Here is a 23,429-nt window from a genome sequence, read left to right on the forward strand (position 1 = left end):
GCCCCCACCTCCCCAGCCAAGCTCAGGGAAGACTCTGGAAGGGCAGGTCTGTGCTGTGGCCCCTGAAGGTGAGCCTGGACACCGAGCCCCGAGCTGGCCACTCCACACCCACCCTGGGCCCTGTCCTCAGAGGACTCACCCCCAGATACTGCACAGACCTTGAGGGCAGGCTGCAGTCCTGGGCTGGGGTCATGCCAATCTGCTCTGACCCCACCTGGGCGCATTAGGCCTGCCTGGACCTGTTGCCTCACCCCAAGAGAGCCACAGGCAGGCTCCTTTGGGCACACCCCTCCACTTCTGCAAGGGCAGCAAGCCCCTTAAAATCAGATGAGCTGCTGTAGAAGTGGCAGGTGTGGGGGGTTCTGACCACTCCCAGAGGCTCTGCGGTGCACCCACCCCAGCTGCACGGTGGCCCCTCCCCACGCCTCCCTCCTTGAGTTCTGGTCGCCCAGGCACCCCGACCCTATCAGCATCAAGAACCTGGCCTCTCCCCTCAGCTGCTTGCCTCTGATCTCCTCAGTCAACCCCCGCTGGGGGTCCTCAGCCGACCACAGAAGCTCTGGGGGTGAATACCCCTCCAGGGGCTGCCCCCTGCTCTCTCGGGCACCCAGGGTGGATCCAGTGCCCCTTTGAGCCTGCAGCCTGCATCCCCCTCCTCGAGCCGCTGCTCCTGTGGGTTCACTCTCCCCACACCCTTCTGCCCTGGCCGCCTGCAGCAGCCCCCAGGCCCAGCCTGCAGAGGGGACGGTGGCAAGCAGACCCCACCTGTCCCTCAAGTACTTACCTAGCCACTGCCCTGCCATGCCGAGCCCGTGGCCCAGCAGCCTCTTCTCTAAGAGTATCTCCACACCACCCCCAGTCTGGTGTCTCCCCACAGGTGGGGGTGGCAGCAGCCCTGGGATGTCATCCATCCCTGTAAGTGATACTGCGGGTAGTCGGCAGACAGACCGGGAGGTGGCCCAGCCTGGCTCCTCCCTGGCCGGGGAGGCTGCCCAGCCTGTGCTTCCTGTCCCGCCCGCTCTGTTTCAGCCTGGCCCCAGCTGCCCCCCAGATCCGCGCCTCCCAATCCCCACCTGCTCCCTGCTGTCTGGACTTGGACAGCTCTAATGCTAGAGCGTCTCAGGCCGGGACTGACACTTTTCTGTCCCGGCCCAGCAGGTCCACCTTGACCCAAGCCAGCAGCTCCTGGCGTGCTAGCCCTTGCCACACGCGCAGACCCTTTGCCACCCATTCCCCTCCCATCAGGAGAAAGCTGTGGACCTCAGGGTCGCGAATGCTGGGGTCGGCGACAAACCTGCTCTTTCGGATGCTCTTCCTATACACATATGTCATACACACCTCATAACCATAACCTCCATTTTCTGAGACCCAGTGGCACCTTCATGTGCTTCAAAGCAATTCCCTGGGACCCAGCAGAGGGATCCTGTGCCCCGCCCTCCCCTGCAAGAATGGCCCTTCCCAGAGCACCACTGCCAGGCTCGCACGCCCCGAGCCCCTCCGGGCAGCCGCTGCCACGGCCACTCAAGGTGCTACTTACATGGGGTGGGCAGGGGGCCAGGGATAGTCGGAGATGGGCAGGGCGGGGGCCCCACTGGCGAGGGGCCCTCGGCTTCTGGGGTCCCTGAGCCCCTCCTCACAGAGTTCAGGATGTCAGAGATCCTGGGGGCTGGGGCGGAACAGACGAGACGTGAACACAAGGCAGGCACGGGGGGCACGCAGGAGAGAAACCATGGGCAGACAGCCAAGCCAGAGATTGAGGGGCACAGAGGCAGATGTGGGGGATGGGGCACGAGGGGACAGAGGGGAGGAAGGGAGAATGGGGGGGTGTGGGGGGAAGATGGTGGACCTGGGCCGACAGAGGGGATATAGGGGAAAGAAGGGGATGTGGGGGATGGAGGGGAGCTTGGGGGACAGAGAGGGAAACGGGAAATGGAGGAGACGTGGGAGACAGAAGGGAACGTGGGGGACAGAGGGGCATGTGGGGGGACAAAGGGGGGTGTAGGGGATGGGGGGCATGAGGGGACCAAGGTGGGTGTGGGGGACAGAGGGGGGTGTGGAAGACAGAGGGGGTGTGGGGGACAGAAGGGGTCATGGGGGATGGGGGTGCATGAGGGGACCAAGGTGGATGTGGGGGACAGAGGGAGTGTGGAGGACAGAGGGGGATGTGGGGGACAGAGAGAGGTGTGGGGGACAGAGGAGGTGCAGGGGACAGAGGAGGGTGCAGGGGACAGAGGGGGATGTGGGGGACAGAGGGGGATGTGGGGGACAGAGGAGGGTATGGGGGACAGAGGGGAAGTGGAAGACAGAGGGGGTGTGGGGGACAGAAGGGGGTGTGGGGAACAGAGGGGGAGGTGGGGGACAGAGGAGAGTATTGGGGACAGAGGGGGAAGTGGAAGACGGGGTGTGGGGGACAGAGGGAGTGTGGGGGACAGAGGAGGGTCTGGGGGACAGAGGGAGAGTCTGGGGGACAGAGGGGGTGTGGGGGACAGAGGGGGTATGGGGGACAGAAGGGGATGTGGAAGACAGAGGGGGTGTGAGGTCAGGAGGGGGTGTGGAAGACAGTGGGGGTGTGGGGGACAGGAGGGGGTGTGGAAGACAGTGGGGGTGTGGGGGACAAGAGGGGGGGTGTGGAAGACAGTGGGGGTGTGGGGGACAGGAGGGGGTGTGGAAGACAGAGGGGGTGAGGGGGACAGGAGGGGGTGTGGAAGACAGTGGGGGTGTGGGGGACAGGAGGGGGTGTGGAAGACAGAGGAAGTGTGGGGGACAGAAGGGGGTGTGGAGGACAGAGGGAGGTATGGGGGGCAGGGGGTGGAGGACAGAGGAGGGTGTGGGGGACAGAGGGGGATATGGGGGACAGAGGGAGTGTAGGGGACAGAGGAGGGTCTGGGGGACAGAGGGAGAGTGTGGGGGACAGAGGGGGTGTGGGGGACAGAGGAGGGTCTGGGGGGCAGAGGGAGAGTGTGGGGGATGGGGGTGTGGGGGACAGAAGGGGGTGTGGGGGACAGAAGGGGGCATGGGGGACAGGGGAGTGGAGGACAGAGGAGGGTGTGGGGGACAGAGGGGGATGTGGGGGACAGAGGGAGTGTGGGGGACAGAGGAGGGTCTGGGGGACAGAGGGAGAGTGTGGGGGACAGAGGGGGTGTGGGGGACAGAAGGGGATGTGAGGGACAGAGGGAGTGTGGGGGATAGAGGGGATATGGGGGACAGAAGGGGGTGTGGGAGACAGAGAGGGGTGTGGGGGACAGAGGGAGTGTGGGGGACAGAGGAGGGTCTGGAGGACAGAGGGAGAGTGTAGGGAACAGAGGGGGTGTGGGGGACAGAGGGGATGTGGGGGACAGAGGGGGTGTGGGGGACAGAGAGGGATGTGGGGGACAGAGGGAGTGTGGGGGATAGAGGAGGTGTGGGGGACAGAAGGGGGTGTGGGGGACAGAGGGGGGTGTGGGGGACAGAAAAGGGCGTGAAGGGACCAAGGTGGGTGTGGGGGACAGAGGGGTGTATGGGGGACAGAGGAGGGTGTGGGGGACACAGGAGGTTGTGGGGGACAGAAGGGGGTGTGGGGGACAGAGGGAGAATGTGAGGGGCAGAGCAGAGTTTGGGGAGGAAAATGGAAATGAGGGAAAGAGGGGAATTTGGGGGACAGAGGGGGATGTAGGGATAGAGCGGGGACTTAGGGGGACGTGGAGAGGTTGTAGGCTGACCGAGGGGGATATGAGGGGACGGAGGGAGACAGGGGGACAGAGGGTGCTGCTGCGGACAGCGTGGTGCGTGGAGAGGAGGCTGCAGGAGTGAAGGGCAGATGCTCTGGCTGTCGGGTGGCGTGGGCTGAAGCTGCTGGAGGCAGAGGGCACCCTCCAGGGAGAGGCTGCTGGCCAGCAAGAAGCTGTCAGGTAAGTGGCCCTTGAGGAACGCTGGACGGGGTTACAGGGAGAGGCGGGAGTCACGGGCGTTACAGAGGAGGCCTAGCCTGGCCCCATGAGGACAGCCCAGGTCAGCAGAGGCCAGGCTTATGATTCTCCGTACTATCCCCTTGTTGGTGAGCTCCAGAGACCCTGGTCGGGGTTCCAGTTTTGGCACCTTCCTCAGCCTCCTAGACTGAGGGAGGGTGCTCAGGGGTTGGGGCCACATCAGGAACCAGGGTGGCCCTGAGTGCAGCTCCTGGGCACCATGGGCAGGGCCCCTGGGTGGATGTGAAGTCTGTGGGGCTGGGACAGTGATCAGCAGAGAGGGCCTAGGGGCATGGGGGGCCTCGGAGGGGCCAGGGCTGCCCAGGGCTGGGACAGACCTTTTTGAGAGAAGCCTGGGGCTGGACAGCGAGCAGGGAGTGGCAGTGGGAGCAGGAGCCATGGAGGGGTCTGGGCTCCTTAGGGAGAAGCCAGGAGCTGCCCTGCTGGTTAGCATGGGAGCCCACAGGAAGCCCTGCCAGGGCAGGACTCCAGGCTGCGGCGCCGGGGCAGGGTAGCTGGGCCGTGCACGCAGGTGGGAAGCTGCTGAGCGCCGGCCATTCGCAGGGAGCTGTCCGGCAGCAGAGGCGGCAGGCCTGGGGGCCACTACTTACACGGGGAGGACAGGGGGCCTAGGAGAGCTGGAGACAGGCAGGGCGGGGGCCCCGCTGAGAGGGGGCCCTCGGCTTCTGGGGTTCCTGAACCCCTTCTCACAGAGTTCAGGATGTCAGAGATCCTGGGGGCTGGGGTGGAACAGATGAGACGTGAACATGAGGCAGACAGACACACGAGGCGGCGGCAAGGCGGAGGAGGCCAGTGGGAGGGGTCCCGTGTTCTAGACCCCTTGGGCCCTGGGGTCAGGCCCTGAATCAGAGCCTGCCTCAATAGCAGGGAGCCCCCCCGCCCGCAAGCTGAGGTGGAGTGAGGCCTGCACCGACCCTGAAGACTGGAATTGAGGCCCGAGCCTCCAGGGCCTCCCATCCTGCCCAGTGGCCTTGAGCAGGAAAGTGGTCCAGGGCCCTCCTCACAAAGAGGTGGGGCTCGATGGGCTGGGGCCACCCTGGAAAGCCCCAGTGAGGGATTGTGGGGTGATGAGGCTGGAGCCAGGGTCCACGCTCAGCCTGCCCTCGGCTCTGGAGTGGCCCCTCTAGGGGGTTGCCAGCCCTCCAACATGACCCCCACAGCAGCAGGACCCAGGCTACTTACATGGGGCTGGCAGGGGGCTAAAGGGAGCCGGAGATGGGCAGGGCAGGGGCCCCTCGGCTTCTGGGGCTCCTGAGCCCCTCCTCACTGAGCTCAGGATGTCGGGGACCCTGGGGGCTGAGGCGGAACAGGTGAGGCAGGCAGGTGGGTGGTGCGCCCGCAGGAAAAGAAGGCAACTGGAGAAGGACAGGGGGAGGCCAGGAGGGAGGGAGGGGGTGACAGCTGGATACCTGGGGCTCCTGGGGTGGAGGTGGGGTGGCCACCCTGTGGGGGTCCTGGGCCTGTGGTGGCCGCAGCAGGTATGTGAAGGCTGAAGAAGCCAACACGGGGCCGGTGCCAGAGCCAGAGCCAGCAGAGGCCAGGGCAGCACAGGCCAGTGCAGGCTGGCGCAGAGTCAGAGGCCACCCTGCCACCCTAGTGCTGTGACCACCCCTGGCCAGAGCCAGCAGAGGCCAGGTGCACGGAGAGGGAGTGACAGTCATCGTAGGGGCATGATGGCCACTGAGCCTGCCTGGACTCTGTACCAGCCTCAGGGCAGGCTGGCACGGCTTCTTTCTGCACGGGGTGGGGTGGGGGGTGTCTGCCTCCACCTCGAGAGGCTGCTCGGGCTCAGATCTGAGCCACAACTGCTGGCTTCTGGCTGTCTTCTCTTCTCCCCTGCAGGATCCAGGCTGGGCCCCCCTCCCAGGTCCCCTCCCTCACTGCTCAGCACCCCACTCGGCTGAGGGTGATGGCAGAACCTCTGGACAGCCTTCATGCTGTTGCCTTTGGGGCCTGTTCCAGACTGCAGGGGAATCACACAAACACCCACTCTCCGGCATCCAGGGCCCAAAGTCCTGTGCTCATCTCTGCTCAGGGACAGTGTCATAGCTGGGTAGGCCGGGCAGGAGCAAGGCTATGCTTTGGACAGGTGAGAAGTTTTCTCCCCTAAACTGGAAGAGTGGCTGACCCTTTTTGGGCACCAGGGTAGCCCTGAGAACAGCATAAGGCTTATTAGGTGACCGTGTGAGCGATGAGGGTCAGGAGGCCCCATGTGGGTGGTCTGGAGGCGGCAGAATCCATGGAGCATGCCCCAGTGCCTGGTGCCCTGGGGGCCTCTTGGGGAACACACAAGACATTGGCCTGGGTGAGCAAGGGAGGGGGACCTGGAATCTGTGGTGCAGAAACCCACCACAGCAGGACACTCCTGGCTAAGCAAAGGCAAACACGGAAACACTCACCCAGCTGCCCGGCCACTTGGCAAGTGCATGCTGGACAGAAACGCAAGCTTAAGGAGCTTTAAGACAAGGACAGCATCTTGGAACAAATTCTACCCATGGGCCTGTTTCCCCGTGAGGGTCCTGCTGTGGAGAACCTGCCTCCATGCAAAGCCATGGCTTCCTCACTTGGATGCGGTGACCGAGACTGCCCAGCTGTCGGTCATCTCTGCCATGCTTCTCTGCTCTGGGCAGGCCTGACACCCAGGCTTGGAGCAGGATTACAGCTACAGGGTCCCTGAGCCCCTCAACACATGCATAAACCAGGCGTCGCAGGAGAGTTGACCCTGCCCAAGTCCCACCCACCTCAAAGAGCAACCCAGCAATGCCAAGGCCACTGGGGGGGCAAGGACTCAAGTGCAGGTACCTTTAGCGTCTTCATCCTCTATGGTGGTATTGGCACTGTCAGAAGACTCCTGAGGAAACACGGGAGGCAGCGGGTCAGGATGCGGCCAAGGATAGGTGGGACGTGGCTGAGGGCAGGTGGACAGGGCTGGGCCTGTGTCAGGACCAGCCTAGGCTCTGAAGCTGATCTCTGCCTCGGCTGCTTCCACGGGGCTTAAAGGCCAGGGGCTCAGGGGACATGCCCTCTGGCGGCTGCAGGGCCCCAGCTCTGTGGACCTCATGTGGCAGTGACCGGAGAAGACACCCAGTTCTGTGCTGGTCCCTGGGAGGGCGCCCCTCACCAGGGTGCATTCTCATGGCAGCCAGCACAGGCTGGCATGGAGTCCGAGGCCGGCCCTGCCACCCTAGTGCTGTGGCCACCCTGCATCCCCAACACATGAGGGCTCCACTTCTCCCAGCAAGATGAGCCTGGCAGAGAGACTGGTATGCTCAGCTGACTCTTTAACAAGAGAGGAAAATGGGCTTTTTGAAATTCCAAGACGTAAAACACAATGGGACTGGCTGGTTCCAATGAAGCAGCAGCCGGTGTCATCCAAAATACAGGGTGAGGCGTTCCCAGGAGCTCTGCAGATCCGCACAGGGCTCCAGGAACCTTGGCCTGGCCCCAGGCAGAGCATTCCTGTCGCCCACATTCCCTCAGGGCACCTGCCCCTCTGGGACTGGACGTCCAGTCAGGCCCCGGCCTCACCTCTCAGGTGGCATTAGAGGGCAGAGGTGGCCCCAGACTCTCCCACCCTGCTCCAGGGCTGCTGCCCTTCAAAAGACCATCCCCCAGGTCCCCAGGAGGCCTGCTCTGCTCCTCAGAGGAAACATCTTACAAGGTCCCTGGGGGACCGCCCCCTGGTCTGGACACTGCCTGGACACTGCTCGGAGGCCCTAGACCAGAACTACAGGTCTTTAGGTGCAGGCTCAGAGTTCACCACAGCCCAGAAGGTTGTTTAGGAGTCCTGCAGAGAGCATGACCCACCCCAGACACACACGGGTCCCAGGGGCACCCATCCCCAGCTGCCAGGTGGGGAGAATGCCCAGGCCCTGGTGCCTAGCACCATGGGTGCCCCTTGGACCCCCTGGTCCCTGCCATGGAGAAAGATGTCTTCTGATGATGGGCTGGGTGGTGGCACTGGCCAGAAGGAAGTGGGGGTCCCCACAGAGGCACTCTGGGGACTCTGTAAGGAGCCCAGGCCTAGGTGGGAGCTGGGCTGGAGGGCCGTGTTGGGTGTAGTGGCGCTGTTTTGGAAGTCCTGGAAATGGCTTGGCTGCTGGCCCCATCCCTCCCACCACCCCAGAGAGCCAGCCCCTTCCCTGGCCCCAGAGTGATGATGCCAATGTGATGGGAGCTGATGGCCAGAGCAGAGAGGGGAGCAGAGGAGGGAGGGTCTGCTCAGCAGGAAGCACTGGGGGCCACGTGAGGGAGGTGGGGTGGAGGACAGCCAGGAGGGCCAAGGATGCAGCTCCTGAGATGCAGGCCCTGCTCCAGACCTCAGGAAGCCCTACTGCCTGCGGTAGGTGGGACACGCAGAGCCCTGGTCTGAGAGTGTCGGCCACATGGGGACCGGGCGCAACTGTGCCAAGCACCTCCAGGGGCGCGCCTGGGGCCTGAGCCAGTCTGTCCTGTTGTTGCCCACGAAGACGGACTGGGGCCCTACCGTACTGCGGGGAGGGGCGGCCAGGGCCATGGGACATCTGCCCTCCACTCTGGCACAAATGCTGCCCCAGACCTCTCTCCTGGCCTGGAGCCTCCTGCCTGGGGAAAGCGGGAGGAGGAAAGTGGGGCAGTACCTTAATCCCGTCCACTGGGTTATGGATGACGGTGGTTTGAGGCTCCTACAGAAGAAGGAAGACACAGAGGAAGGAAAGAGAGGGAAAGTGAGAAGAGGAGGAAGCGGAGACCACCAGGAGGGGAACAGGGAGACAGAGGAGGTGTGGGTGGCCAGAGCCTGCGAGAAAGAAGTGCAGAGCAGAGTGGGGGACAGGGATGGAGGCGGCGTGGAGCAGCTGGGGGAGGAGCCTGGGTCAGCCGGCAGGGATGGAATGGACAGGAGCTCTGTCCAGGCTGGCGGAGGTGCTGCTGTCCAGGGTGGGAGATGGACCGTGTGGGGCCCCGACAAACTGCACAATGTGTGTGGGAGCCAGAGAAGCCAGGCTCGGTCTTGAGGGGTTCTCCCTACCCTTTACTGCCTGAACCTGTGCCCCAGCGTGGTGGGGGGCACAGGTTTGAAGATGTCATGGGGGTGGGGGTGGCACATGGGATGGACAGGGTCTGAGATGGGGCTGGCTGTGAGGCTGGCACGTGGGCTGCCCTGGCCACTGGAAGGCCCTAGGTAGGCTGCACCAGGCCACCCTCCAGCCATGGCCTGGCTGCTCTGAGCAGCTCGCCCCTCCCAGGACCGCTCTCCTCTCCTGGGTCTCAAGGTGGCCATTTGGCAAACCCAGTATTCCCGTGGGCGGTCTGGGGCTGGCTCCCAAAGCCTGGCCTGGGGTTCTCAGGGGACACCAAGTCTGCTTCCAGCAAATATGGGGACCTACGGGCCAGCAAGCCCCAAAGCTCTTAGGACAGCTGAGGGGACAGCACAGCGCCCCAGCAGGAAGGCCGGCACCCACCAGCCACAACTTTACATCCTTGGGAGTACTGCTATAGGGTTCACCTGTAGGAGCCCCCAGGGCAAGGGGCACTGAGGGGCGCAGTTGGAGCGGAGCATGGTGGGGACCCCTCCCCTCCCCGGCAGGGAGCCCCTAAGTCCTGCCTCTCAGGCAGCCACGGAGCAGCACTGAGGGGACACAGAGGTGACGGCAAGCCCTCCCCTTGGCTGCCACTGGCTTAGACACCTCTCTACTGCACCACCGTGGCCCCATCTCCCCATGGGCCGTGGAATGTGCCACTATGGGCTGTTCCCCCTGCAGATCCTGGCCCAGCCCCACCAAGCCAGACCTTCGGAGTGGTCTGTGGGTCGGCCTGTTGAGGATGGTGGAGGAGCTGAGGGTGGGGTCCTGGTGGGGAGAGGGTATCTTCTGCCTCACTGACTTCCTGAACACTCCTGGAGAGACATCCACAAGTCAACATGGGTGGGAGGCTGGGCCTCTCCCCTGCACCCCAACATCTGTGGGTCTCAGCCAGGGGCTCCCCAGAGCAGTCCTAAACCTGTCTGAATTGGAGCCCCCCACAACAGTGGCCTCTTCTCTCCACTTCACCACCGGTGAGGGATGAGGGGCGGGGGCCATGCGAGTGCTGGCAGACAGGCCAGGCGGGGCCAGACCCCACCTTCACCCGGCCCCCTCTGACCAGCGGCAATCACACAGCCAGGGGCGTAGGAGGGGCTGAGAGGCAGAATTTGAGGAGCTCAGTACCAGGGCGGCAGGAGGAAGCGTCCCTTTGGGGCTGGTGGCGGCTGCACTGTTTTTGGTGCTATTCGTCTGGGGCTGTGGAGAGAGGGAAGAGGAACTCTTAGGTGGGAGAAGCCTCTCACTCGCCATTCCCTGTCCCGTGTCTCTCAGGGCATGGGGGGAGGGGGACTCCAGAGCAGGAGCCCCAGGGAGTGGGGGTGAAGCTGCAGGCTCTGGGCTCCCCGGCACCCCAGGGCCCGACTGGAGCCTCACCTTGACTCCATCTGCTTTCTTGTTGAGTAAACTCTTGGCTGCTGCATGGGGAGGAAGAAGGTATGGTGAGTGATGGGCCTGGGTCTCGCTGCAGCGCACCCCCACCCCTTTGCCTGACCCCACTCTTTCCCCAGGAGCAAGCCCAGGGTCCTGAGGCAAGTGTGGTTCCAGCACCCAGGCTGGCTCTGAGCAGGTGGGGGGCCATCCCATCACCCCAGGACAGCCCTGTCTCCAGCCTCCTCCATGACCCTGGGGCTCCTGCAAGCATCCAGATTTCTCCTCTGACCAGACCCAGAGATGCCCGTGGGTGCTGGGGAGCCCCCTTGGCTTCTGGGCCACATGCAAGCTCTTCCTAGAGGAAGGCAGGATGCTGCTTCCTCCCTGATGGGAACTCAGGACTAGCGGTGTCAGGTTGGGGTGGGGGCAGCTGAGCCAGCACCCCAGAGGTCATGCCCTCCCGGGCCCTGCCTTCCTGGGGTAGGGGTGGGTGGGCTGCAGCTGGCCGCCCACTCAGAGGGCCTTGTCCCAGCCCAGGCGCTCACCCTGCTCTCAGACCTCATACCTTGGCACCCAGGCCTCAGAGGTCTGTCCCATTGGCCCCTTGGCTCAGGCACCAAGGGCAGCCCTGCTTGCCCTCATTCCGAGCTGCCCAGCAGCCCTGGCCTTGGGGCCGCTTCTGTGCACTGACTGGGGCCAGCACAGGCCTTTCTGCCCACAAGCCCCTGAGGATACTTGGTCCCAGCAGCGGGGCCCCTGCCTCACCCAGCATTCCCCTCTCAGAGGTCAGAGGGGCCTGGCCCCAGCCCCCGGTGCCCACACCCTCCATGGCTGTTAGGATTTTAATTACAGAACTAAAAAATAAAAATAAATAAAAAACCAAAAGAGGAAGTCAGCTTACCTTACAGAAAAGGAAAGGTGAGAAGGGGAGGGAGTGAGGAAGGAAGAGAGAGAGAGAAAACAAGATTTGTGTTGGTTCGGGCAGGGGCGCAAGACTGCGGGCCCAGGACTCACAGGTCACCAGTCCTGGACCACGCTCACCAAAAAGAGCCAGGGCCATGCGGCCAGCCGGTACAGCAGGGTTAGAGAGGCAGCCAGGCTGGAGCCAAGGGGATGACGACATGGGAAGTGTGAGGATGCTTGCCCCCGGGCCAAGCCGGGAAGGAAGGTGGCACAGCAGCCCCCCATCCCTCCCCCACCGCCTGGCTCCAGGACCCTGGCTGGCCAGGCCATGAAATTGGGTCCTCCTGCCTGGGGACCCCGTGCTGCCCATGCAGGCCTGGGTGGGGACAGACAGGCACGTTTCAACCTAGGACTGCAGCGCTTCTCAAATGGGATCCTCCCCCAACCCCAGCAGCAGCAGCAGCAGCAGAATCGCCCTGTACAGTCAGAAATGCAAATTCCCAGGCCCACCCCACCCTCCTGAGCCAGAACTTCTGCAGGGCTGGACATCTGTTCCATAAGCCCTCCCGGTGGTTCTGACGCTGGGTGCTCCAGGTTGCCGTGGAGATCAGGAGGCTGCACCCCGCAGGGCATAGACAGGTCTGGGCCTGCTGCCTGCTGACCACCCCCTCCCTGTCCAAATGCCCAGTGCTGCCTCCTCCATGGCTCTGGCCCCTCCTGGGCTCTGTGGGGACTGGGGTCGTGCCTGCGCAGTGGCTGCACGTGGCCCTGCGGACCCCATGTGCAGTAGGCACACACTTTCTATTCCCAGCCTCCCCTTCCTCACAGATCTCTTAACTCTCAACAATTTTGTATCAAGCCCAGGAGTCCCTCCCAGGATCCATGGAGAAGTAGAGGGGCCTCAGGCATCACTCTCTGTCCCCAGGCCTAAGGCCCCTCCTGGTGAAGCTGAGCACAGGGCCACCTCCCTGATGTCCCAAGGCAGCCCTGCCCATTGAGTTCCCAGGACCAGAAATGCCGACTGCCCACTTCCCTATAGCACAGATTGAAAACCCTCCCCCTCGCTGCAGCTCAAATCTGCTTCCCTGTGGCTCAAATCTGCTTCCCTGTAACTTGCTGTGGAGGGAGAGTCCTGAAGACTTGGAACTCAGGGTTCCAGGACCTCCATAGTCCCCTCTCCTGTCTGTGCATCCCACCCTCTCAGCTCCCCTCCCATCTCCAGTACACACAACTCATCCCAGAAACACCCGCCCAGTGCCAGCCAGCCTGAGGCTGCAGCTGGGGGATCCTGTCCTTGCTGGTGACCAGCTGCCCGACACAGCTGGGGGACGGGCTCCTCCTAGGAGCCTGAGGAAGGAAGCATCCAGCCTCGCCTTGAGGACATTTGTCGTGGGGAGCTGAACAGGCAAGGAAGGGACCCAGTCCCTTCCAGAAACACACATTTCAAAAAGCTGTGGCCAACTGAAGCAGGCGGTTTCAGAAGGCTAGTTCTACCCCACCCCCGAGGGGACAGCCAGGCACGCAGCCTCCGCCAACCCAGCGGTACTTCCAGCCAGGCTCTGCATTGGAACCGGGGCCAGCATGGCACCCTAGGCAGCAGCAGAACTGAGCTCTTTCCCCGGGCATGTCCTCAGAAGATTCTCACAGGAAAGGAGGCACCACAGTTAGGCCCATCGGCGGGGCTGGCAGAGACCCCGGACAGTCCTTGGTACTAAGAGGGTTCCATTTAGATCCTTCAGTCTATCAAAACCTGCATTTCCAAACTGTGCTACTGGAGATGTACCACAGCAGCAGTGGGAAATAAAAAGACAGAAGTTCACAGTCCAGTGGGCAGCAAATGCCACGTACAAACCAGCCCTCCTCGAAGGACTCAGGCCGACGCTGCCGTCAGAGCTCTGGGAAGCCCTGCAGCAGACGCCCCTGTTGTCTCAGTCAGTTCCCAAACATCCTTCCTTGTGAACCCGCTTTTAAAACAATCACTTGTGCACTCCTTGGGCGCAGTGTGGGGTGCATGGGCCCGGCCCTCCTGAGTGCATGGCTCCCGGCCAACCATTTTTTGGGGGGCTGCTCATTTCACATCTCTGCCTGGGACTAACTCCAGATTCACTGTGGCCAGAGTCCTGTCGATGCCCATCTACCCTAGCGTTCAAGGGCACGGGAACTTCCTTTCTGTGTCTCAAGTTCAAAGCATGCGTTAGGTGCCGCAGGAGCCCAGGGTAGGCGGAGCAGTCACAGGCATCCCAGACACCTGGGTTGGGGGTTCTGCAGGCCTCTGTGGGACAAGGAGAGACCCTCTGCCCTCCATCCTGGGAAGGCACTGCCCATTCCCGGGTCTCCAGGCCGGGACAACTGCTGCCACCCTGCAGCTGGCCGGACACTGGGTCTCCTATGCCCTTACACCTGATCAATGCAGGAGAGACCACAGAGGCCAAACTGAAGCACACTCGACAGACGGGGTCTCTCTGCGGGCCGAGGGGGCTATGCCACATGGGCTGGTACCAGACTCTGACTGGATGGTACTAGACTCAGCTGCCATTGGCAGAGAACTGAGCTCCATGCTCACTGCCGTGTGATATGGCTGAGCTGGGCTGACCTAGCAGGATGGGTGGTCCTCTCAGCCCTGCCTCTGCCTTGTCCCCTTAGCTGGTCACCCAGGAGAGCCATGCTGGGCTCTGTCCACATGCACTGACCAACCTCCAGGACAGAGCTGCTCTCGGCGCCCAGGGTGGAGCCACACATGCAGGGCCTCATGCACCGTCGCCCCACGTTCACTTGCAGACAGGCGGGCATTGCAGCGGGAGCCCCGGGCACAGGGCAGCGTAGAGGCAGCTGTCTCTCAGCACTGTCCCCTGGGCAGCAGTGCCTCCCCAGAAGCCACTAGCCTCACTCTTTTCTAATCACAGCCCCCTCCCGCCTGCGCTCTGGAAAGGCCTGTCAAATGGAGAAGACGTGGGAGGGCTCTCCCGGGGTGCTGCCTGCTAGACACGTCCACTGGGCTCATGGGAGGAGAATAGACTGCCCTCCCCGAGGACGGCCTGGGCCTCCCCAGAAGGAGGGTTCTCTGGCTGGGAAGGCCAGGCTGCTCACCCTGTAGGTCATGAGGAGGCCTGGGGAAGGCAGTCTCCAGCACCCTGGAACCTCTGCCGGGTCCCCAGCCCACGTTGGAGGCACCGACAGGGAACTCAGCAGCTCAGCCCAGGGAGGATCTGGGGTCACCCCTGTAGCCCTCTGTGTTCTGTGGCCAGGCGTTGTCAGCTTGGCCTGCCCTAAGCTCTCACCAGCCTTCAGCTCAGGCTGGAGCTGCAAGGAGGTCTTGGGGTCGCCTAGCCCTCATGGGGTCTGCCCATGGTCACAAGCCAGCAGGTGGGCAGAAGCCAACTTGGGCCTCTGGGCTCAGGCCCCGCACAGCCCAGAGGAGCAGGTGGCCAGTGCCGGCCTTTTCCCTCACAGGGTTTGAGGCCAGGGGAGGAGGACTTTGCAGAAACAACCCAAGAGGAAGCCTTGAAAGTCTCCTCAGGGTGCCTAAAACCCCCACCCACTCCAGAGCGGCCTGTCCTGGGGGGATGCTCAGGGCAGACATGCATGTGTGGGACTCAGCAGCACAGACCACCGTCTCCATGCGGCCCCTGAGGGGCAGGGTGTGGGTCTGCCCCAAGGGCCTCTGCCTCTCTGGCTCTGCTCCTCAAGGCTCTCCTTTCAGGATTCAGACCCCCCAGCAGCAGGCCCAGTGGCTCCCTGTGGGGCCCAGGCCATTCTTAATGGGGGTCTCCGGACCCCCAGACCTCGGGGGCCAGGACCAGAAGGGCTTGGTGTAGCCCAGGGGCCACCTAGCCCAGCCCCTCCTCTTACAGGCGAGGAGCCTTGGGGGCTGCCTCCCTGCCCTTGTGGTGGGCTCTGCTGGGATGTGACCACACGGGAGCAGGGGCTCCCGGGGGCCTGGCGGCCTCTGGGGCGGCTCTGGAGCCCGGCCAGCGGCTGCGTGCAGCAGGGGGCTGCATGCTGGCAGGAGGGACGGGCGGGAGCGGGCGGGACACTGGTCGAGACACATCTACCTTGTTCCACCAGCCCCATGGTGGTGCCGGAGGCCGCGGTGGACATTGTGGCCGGAGCGGTGGTCTGTCTGCCCACTGTTAGCACCGGGTTAGAGACGAGGGGAAGGGAGGGGTGGGCGGACACAGACGAGGGGTGGGCGAGGTAAGGGAAGAAAAGAGACAAAGGAAGCAGAAGAAGATTAGAGTTAAAGTTTAGGTGACAGATGGTTCCAGAATCCTTTGCTCAAGAGAGTGAAAACAAGATTGGACTGATTGACACGGAAAAGCATTTGCCTCCTTTCTCCTTAGAAAACCCCAGTGGGGGCTTCTCATGCCCGAAGGGTGTGGTGAGCACACAGCAGACAGGACAGTCCTATTAGTGTTGGTGTGACCGTGTGCACGCGTTCCCGGCATTACAGCATCACAGCAAAAGTAACAGGATGGCGGGTGGGGGGCACCAGATGCAAACGGACAACGAGAGAGACGGATCACAGACGCTCGCACACGGAGTGTCGGACGACGGAGAAGCCACAGGTACAGCTTGTCCAGACCTGGGCTGCCGGCTCCACTCCGGGGCTTACATCATGCCCTGATGGGTCTGCCAGCGCCCTGGGCCTCAGGGGTCTATAACAGACCCCACCCCCCTGCCAAGAGAACTTGCTTCCCAACCACCCACCCTGAGCAGCCGGGACAGGAGGCTGCAGCTCATCCAGAACTCGGAAGGAGGACCCCGAGCCTCCTGCATCACCCCGCATCCCTTCTGCCCACCTCCCGCACAAAACACAATGCTCAGAGCACTCAAAATGACAAGGAGGCCACACAGATGCCCAACAAACGCCTGGACAGACACACACGATGCTGTGAGCCCCAGTGGGGCAGCACAGACACTCGTGTTCAGGGGGTGGAGGGACACAGACCCAGCACGAAGGTGATGGCCTCGGGGGGCTGGACCCTGTGGTATCACCCAAGGTGGGAGCCCAGCGGGGCCAGGTGGGCAGTGGGTCTCAGAGCTGAGGGCAGACGCCGAGGGCAGGCCTGCCGCAGAGGAGGAGTGGAGAGGCTGGTGAGGAAGGAGGCGCTCTCCTGCGTGGGCCAGCAGGGAGGGGGCAGCGCCTGTCTCCCTGGAGAAGAAAGGCTCACCTGAGAAATTCCGTGTGGCCAGCATGGTGGTGAGGATGGCTCCCTGGGGAGAGACACAGATAAAACCGGGGCTATCCCATCAGTGTTCCCTGCTGGCTTCTGGCCAGGATAAGACCCCTGTCCTCCTGCCCAGATGCTCAGCCTCATTGTCATGAGGCTGACATGACCTCAGCCTTCCAGAGAGGCAAGAGCTCCAGGAAGCCAGCAGCCGCACTGAGACAGATCACCTATTTCCAGAATTACACACACCCTGGGCCTAAACCTGTTGACCAACTACAGCTTCTAGCTGCTTCAAGACCCCTCAAGCCTCAGGGGTCACCAGAACAGCTGGTCACCATGGCAGCTCCTCTGGGGTCCAGCTCCCTGACAGCCCCTTCTTTTCCTGACAGGCTCAGACAGGGCAGCAGTCCTGGGGCTTCCAGGGAGAACTGCTCAGAGACCAGCAGAGGGCAGTCAGGCAACAAGTCCCCATCCCGGAACCCACAAGTAGAGGGACTGCCAGTGTGCGGTCACCAGAGCCAGCCCTGACCAAAGCAGGCAGGTTGGATACCCTACTGGGACCCACCTCCCTCCCAGAACTCCCCCAGCCCACCCAAGACCAGTGTGTGTGGCTCTGCTCTCCTTACCAAACCTGTCTGAGCCGGAAGCTTCGGACTTGCTCGTACTAAAGAGTGTGACTGCCAGAGGGTGAGTGCTGCCTGCAGAGCCCGGGTGAGAAGCCCACAGCGAGCGCTTCAGGACAGCTCCTCCAAGGGCTGCTAGGAGGTGGCACAGACAACTAGGAGGGGCCACACCTGGTCCAGGGCCCCTCTGGACTCATTCCCAAGCTGGCCTGAGTTCACCTGATGCATCCAGTCTGGGACTTGCTAACAGTCAGTCTTGGGGGCAGCGGTAACCCCTAGGTCTGCCCAGACCCCCCAAGGCCCCCCTGCTCCAGCCCAGAGGGACACAGAGAGGCATGGCCGTGCCTGGGACTAGGGGCCAGGGCCTCACCTTGAGCTTTCTCCTGGCATTGAACTTTTTCAGACACTCCACAGTCTCCTGTCTGTGCATCATGGATGCTACCGTGGAGCGTTGCTGTGGGGAAATGGGTGGTCATATGGCAGCCGAGCCCGAGGCACAGGGGAGAGGCCAGGGTGGCAAGGCTTGCGGCACCCCGGGGTCCCCACATGCCAAGAGCCATCGGCCACCATTGCAGCAAGGGTTGTCTGTCCCCACCCACCTGGGACTTCAAGACACGTCTCTCCCTTGCCTCGTCCACTCTGCCCCTCACAGACAGGACCGCAGTTGGGAGGAAGGGATCACCTCTACCCTCTAATGCCTTCCAAGCCCCAGGCCTCACAAACGTGCTGGTATGTCCCAAGCCAGAGGCCACAAGGAGCACCCAGGGGACCCAGGGGAGCTCTTGGATGTCAGGAACAGGACCCTCTTGGGGTCCTTGCCAGGGGAGTGGTCTGAGGCCACCTCCACCAGGAGCCCCCTCCCCACCATGGGCACCAAGGGCGACTCACGCAGACCCACGGGTGCTTCAGGGCCTCATGGGCTGTGATGCGCTTGGCAGGGTTGATGGTCAGCATCTGGTTGATGAGGTTTTTGGCTTCAGGAGTGACGGTGTCCCACTCAGGGGACGGGAACTGCAGAAGGAAACAGCGCCCCGGCCGGGCCTGAAGCCCCCTCTCAGGCAGGGGCAAGAATTCTCCAAGGGGCTTCATCTCCAGCCACGAATCTGGGAGAGCAGGACCCAGGACCTGGCCACAGGTGGCTTCACCCCACTCCTAGCCTCTTCCCACGCTGCCCTCACCCGGCCACACCTGGAGGAAGGGAGCTCATCAGAGAGGGGCTGGTGCACTCACGTCATAGGCACCAGCCTTGATCTGCTGGTACAGCTTGTGCTGGTCCTCGTCCCAGAAGGGTGGGTAGCCCACAAGCAGGATGTACAGGATCACCCCTGCGGATGGGGCCTGTGAGCACCGCAGCCACTTGCAGGGTGCCACCGTCCATGAAGCCCATGCCCTGCACCCTCACTGCCCAGCTCCTGTGGCCCTGGGAGGGCATTGGGGTCCCCAGCATTCCTTTGCCCCCACCTGTGCAGCAGACACTGGGGTAGAAGGGCACAGCCGGCCCCCCGACCTCTGCCCCACACCCACACTATCACAGGGATGAGGGTGATGTCAAGCCCCTCTGCTGCTCCCCACCTCTGTGGGAGGAGACCCCTACCCAAGGAGGTGGCCCTGCCCATGGCCCAACAGCCCCTGACCTCTCTTCTCCACTCCCATCCACCCACCACACTTCTGGACCAGACCTCTGCTAAGCGCAGGCGAGCACTGGGGTGCACCAGGTTCATGTGAGCAATTCTAATCTGGGTGGAAAGGGGGCTCTTGGCTGTGTGGGCAGACCCCTGCCAGGGCAGCTCAAGGGCAGGTCTGACACAGATAAACCCAGATGAGAGCAAGACGTGCTGGCCACTGCACACTCCAGGATGTAGGTGGGAAGTCCTGAAACACCCGAGGCCCTGCCCCGCACCAACTCAGGCCAGGCCTCACCACATGCCCAGATGTCCACGGGCTTGCCATACGCCTCTTTGCGAAGGACCTCAGGGGACAGGTAGCCTGGTGTGCCAGCGAAACCTAGAGAGAGGGGAAGAGGCCACAAGGGGCTGTCAGCATCACCTCCTGCCCTGCCAACTGCCAGCCAACACACCCTGCCCCTGGCACTCACCAAACCATGCCTGCTGGTCCCCCTGAACCTCGATAGCTAGGCCGAAGTCTGCCAGCTTCACTGCAGCCCCTTTGCACTTGCTGGCCAGGAGCAGGTTCTCCGGCTGCAGGGAGGTGACCGGCACAAGGGTGCATGTTGTTTAAACCCAGAGGTGTTATGCGGGGTGGGGTGGGGGGTTACAAAACAGAGAAAACAGTGGTTTGCAAGAGACAGGTGCACAGGTCTGAGCCCTGCCCCATGGTGTCTGCAGGGCATGGCTGAGCCTTCACTCCAGAGTCCCAGACGCTGAGCCTGCAACCCCACAGCCCCTCTGCCCCTGGGGACAGAGACACAGCAGCTCTAGCCTTTCAGAGGAAACAGCTCTCAGCCTGAGCTTGGATCCCCATAACCTGGAAGGGCGACCTGGGGGCTAGTTGGACCAAAACCTCAAGCTCATCCTTACAAGCAAACTAAATGTTCCCCACAGCCCTGGGGCAGACTGTGAAGTGGCTGGGGGCTCCCATGGCCCTCGGACTCCCACTGGCTGAGAGGCTGCAATGGCCCTCCCTTCCCTCCCTGTTTCTCACTCCTCAGAGACATGGGATGTTGGGGGCTGCTTGAGGGGAAGTTCAGGTATTTCCTGCTGAGATGGTGACCCCCAAAGGGCAAGGAGAAACGCCCAGGGCCCTCAGCACTAGGGGCAGCCCAGGACACCCACCCACCAAGTCCCCCTGGCTCTGGTCATCCCCACTACATGGGGCAGGAAGGAGGCCCCTGCAATGACCCCCTGCCCGCTGGGTATCCACAGGTTGGGGGGTTACTCAGGCCCTGACACAGAGAGCAGTGCCCTTGCTCAAGCCAGAAGGACATCTGCCCCCTATCTTGCAGCAGCGGCCAAGGAGGCCTGGGGGCACTTGGCACTGAGGGCCTGAGGGGGTCCCAGGACCACTGCATCCCATGGGACCTTCCTGTCCCAGCTTTCAAACCCCATCGGGCTCTGGCCTACCCATCAGCCTCACCATCTCCCAGCGGTGGGGTCTCTTGGCTGCAGGCCTTCCTTGTCCCTGACCAGCAGGGGGCTCCCTGGGGCCCTCGGGTCCCCTTGGCCAGCCTCCCAGGCCACCCCTTTGCCCTGGTGAGTACCCCGCTGTCCTGGCACTGCTTCCATCTGATGCACTACCCTCGGGATCACACTGCCGCTTGATGAGCCGCCAAAAGAGACAAAACAGACCACTCCACCCACTTTTAACACTGGTTGTAAACCTCAGAGATCTTGAAATGTGAAAAAGTGGCCCCCAGAATGAATGACATATGCTATCCCCATGTGGAAAGATTGCCACAGCCCCGAGCTGTGAGCGCCCCTCAGCAGAAACCCAGAGCTTCCTCGAAAGCTCCAGCCACGCCCTACTGAGCAGGCGGGATGAGGCCGTGTGCCCCCTTGACAAGGCAGCATTGGGGGCTTCTGTCCCCCACCTCCACCTCCTCGTCACCTTGGGGGTCCCAGCCTGCTGGGGCACACGCATCCGTGTCCACCGAGCACCAATCCACAGGCCACTGGACATGGTGGTTTTGCCAACGTGAGTGGGTGGAGGCCCCAAGCTCCCCGTGCAGCTACATGGAGAAGTCGGACAGAGGAGGGGTCGGGGCTGCATTTCTCCACCCAGCCCAGAGCAGACTTGCTGCATGTCCCCCCTCCCCAGAGGAAACAGACCAGCAGTTCTTCCGAAGAGAAGGAGCGTTAAGTGAACATGGACCGTAGGAAGCACTGGGCAAGAAGGCCTGGAGGCTCCAGGGTAGCTCTGAGGCTGTGCCCACCCCTGCTAGGCCACCCAGTGATGCCCCCACCCTGGCTCTTTTGCAGCTCCCTGGGATGACATCAACTGCCCTCTGCTCTCTACCACCCTCCCCAGTGGGGTGAGAGCAACCCCACTACTCTGCTGCTTCCTGGGCTGTCACGATCAAGATGGTGGATTTCTGTCCAGGAGAAAAGGACATCCTGTCCCCCTCAACAGGAGGTTGAGACAGCAAGAATTCTGTTTGTCCCCCAAATTGGGGAGGAGGTACCACTGACCTCCACTTCTATGCCTTGGCCCCAGAGTTAACCAGATAAATCATGGGGTCTGGTAACAAAATGTCTGTGACCCCTCACAGGAGAACCACTGAGTCCTAGCACCAACCCACGTGGCCCCGAGGGGAGCACCTGGGGGCCCCCTCCTCCCAGAGGCACCTGAGTGAGGCTGACTCAGGTGAGACAAAGCAGGACATGCTTGGGATGCAGAGATGAGAGGGAACAGGGGGTACAGTGGCGTGTAAAGGGTATAGGAGAGGGTCCCGGATCTGCTCTTGGTGTGACACTCTCCCCAGAGCAGCACAAAGATCATCGATGGCCTAAGGAAAGGTGTGACCCCCATTCAGCATGAAAACCAATGGGGAGGTTGGTCTTAAAAATGCCATCAGGGTGATGGCCCCAGGGTCTGCACTGCTTGCCTGTCTACAGAGAAGCAGCAGGCTGAACCAAGCCTTGGGGAAGGTGGGGTTGAAGGAGGAGGAAAGGAGATTGGAAGGAAGGAAAGGGAGGAAGGAAGAGAGAGAGGGAGGAGCAGAGAGACAGCTAAGCTTCTGAGAGGCCACCCTGTGCCCTGGGGGGTGACCAACCTTCTTCTGAACACAGCCTAGAACTGCTTTGCCCAGACCTGAGCTGGGGGCAGCAGAGACTTGAAGAAAGGGCTGGGAGGACTTGGCAGACCCTGGCGAGTCCTGCTCTCACCACTCTGCTCCCAGTGGCGTCAGCCCTGTCACCTGTGTCCTCATCTGCCAGAGTGGAGTCTTGGTGGGGGCTCACAGTTAGACCCTGAGTGGACATTTGTTACTAGCTGATTTCTCTATTGCCCAGGCTGGAGTGCGGTGTAATAGGCTGATTTCTGAAGACTAACCCCTCCCAGCCCTGGAGGTCCGGAAGGGTAGGGAGGGCCATGTGCAGACACCCCTCCAACACACAAGTGCACACACATGCACATGTACACACATGCCCACACAGACATGCACACACATGCATACACGCACACATGTACCCACATGTACACATTCACATATGCATGCGCATGAACATGCCCACACATGTACACACTTGTACACACTTGCATACTCATGCATGCACAGTCCCCACACACGTGCATGCACACATGCCATATGTATACACACATGCACACAGGCACACAGACACGCGACCACTCATGCAGACATATGCACTCACACCTCTAAGTGTGCACATACATGCACATCCCTGCACAAGTGCAAGATGCACACACAAGCATGTATACACACATGTGCACACACACACAATGCCTCCACCCAGGCATGCACATATGTACACACGAACCTCCATGTACACACGTATGCACATGCACGCACATACTTCTATGCACATGACACATGCACATTTACATACAGGTGCACACACATAAGCATGCACACATGCCTCCACACATGCACGCACATATGCACACCATCCACACAGGACGTGCACACACATACACATGCACATGCATGCACACACTCCTCCATGCATGCACACAAGGACACACACACACACACACCTCACCCCTCCAAGCTCCACAGTGCCACACACTGTCCAGCCCCTCACACTTCCTTGTACACAGCATGCAGGTACAGACAACAGACACCTGGCACAGAGTGGGGTGGGGACTCACCTTGAGGTCTCTGTGGACGACCCCCATTTGGTGACAATGGAGAACGGCCTCCAGGATCTGCTGGATACAGTGACTGTGGCAAACAGCAGGTGGGTTAGTGCGAGTGGCCCTGGGGAGCAGCAAGAGGAGGCACTGGGGGCAGGGGCAATGGTGCTGTGTGGCCTGGGGGGACCAGGGGGACAAAGCAAGTCAAGGTGAGAGGAGATGCTGGCCAGGAGGGGCCTCTGGGGCTTCTTCCTCACCTCCAAGGCCAGCAACTCTGGCCCTGGCCCTGCCTTCCCCTCTGGGCCCATATCTGCTCAGAGGGCATGGCCAGGCACACAGAAGTGACTTTTAAAGGAAACACCCCTGTCCCCAGGCTCCTGTTGGCCAAGCCTGACCCTAAGCTGGGCACCCTCAGGAGGGAGGCCAGGCTGAGTCTGTACCCTGTAAGGCAGGCTGAGGTGAGCAGGCCGGGCGAGCGGGCTAGAAAACCAAGGCAGGGAAGGGTCAAGGCGGCTGGGGGTGGGGGCAGGGGGCTGCCCTGGTGTGTGAGAAAGCCCCAGGCACCAG

At 62.1% G+C, this 23,429-nt stretch overlaps 1 protein-coding gene across 23 annotated transcripts in view; it reads right to left on the minus strand.

The window, feature by feature from the left end:
- Positions 1–23,429, minus strand: part of CAMK2B (calcium/calmodulin dependent protein kinase II beta) — a 109,873-nt gene that overhangs the window by 7,888 nt on the left and 78,556 nt on the right. For 2 of the 23 annotated variants that reach the window (XM_016957400.3, XM_016957399.4), the window contains exons 6-17: positions 22,878–22,950; positions 19,189–19,291; positions 19,014–19,097; positions 18,324–18,418; positions 17,982–18,104; positions 17,464–17,547; positions 16,471–16,513; positions 15,352–15,426; positions 10,400–10,437; positions 10,151–10,222; positions 8,585–8,629; positions 6,768–6,816 (exon numbers count right to left, since the gene is read on the minus strand). In XM_016957400.3, the coding sequence (XP_016812889.1) occupies positions 6,768–6,816; positions 8,585–8,629; positions 10,151–10,222; positions 10,400–10,437; positions 15,352–15,426; positions 16,471–16,513; positions 17,464–17,547; positions 17,982–18,104; positions 18,324–18,418; positions 19,014–19,097; positions 19,189–19,291; positions 22,878–22,950 (884 nt within the window). Of the gene's footprint in view, positions 1–282; positions 914–1,537; positions 1,667–4,555; positions 4,685–5,147; positions 5,262–6,767; positions 6,817–8,584; positions 8,630–10,150; positions 10,223–10,399; positions 10,441–15,351; positions 15,427–16,470; positions 16,514–17,463; positions 17,548–17,981; positions 18,105–18,323; positions 18,419–19,013; positions 19,098–19,188; positions 19,292–22,877; positions 22,951–23,429 lie in introns of those variants that run through there. The other 21 variants (XM_054655576.2, XM_016957405.4, XM_016957386.4 and 18 more) reach the window with 20 other exon arrangements.

Source organism: Pan troglodytes, chromosome 6, assembly GCF_028858775.2.
Source record: "Pan troglodytes isolate AG18354 chromosome 6, NHGRI_mPanTro3-v2.0_pri, whole genome shotgun sequence".
Lineage (NCBI taxonomy): Eukaryota > Metazoa > Chordata > Mammalia > Primates > Hominidae > Pan > Pan troglodytes.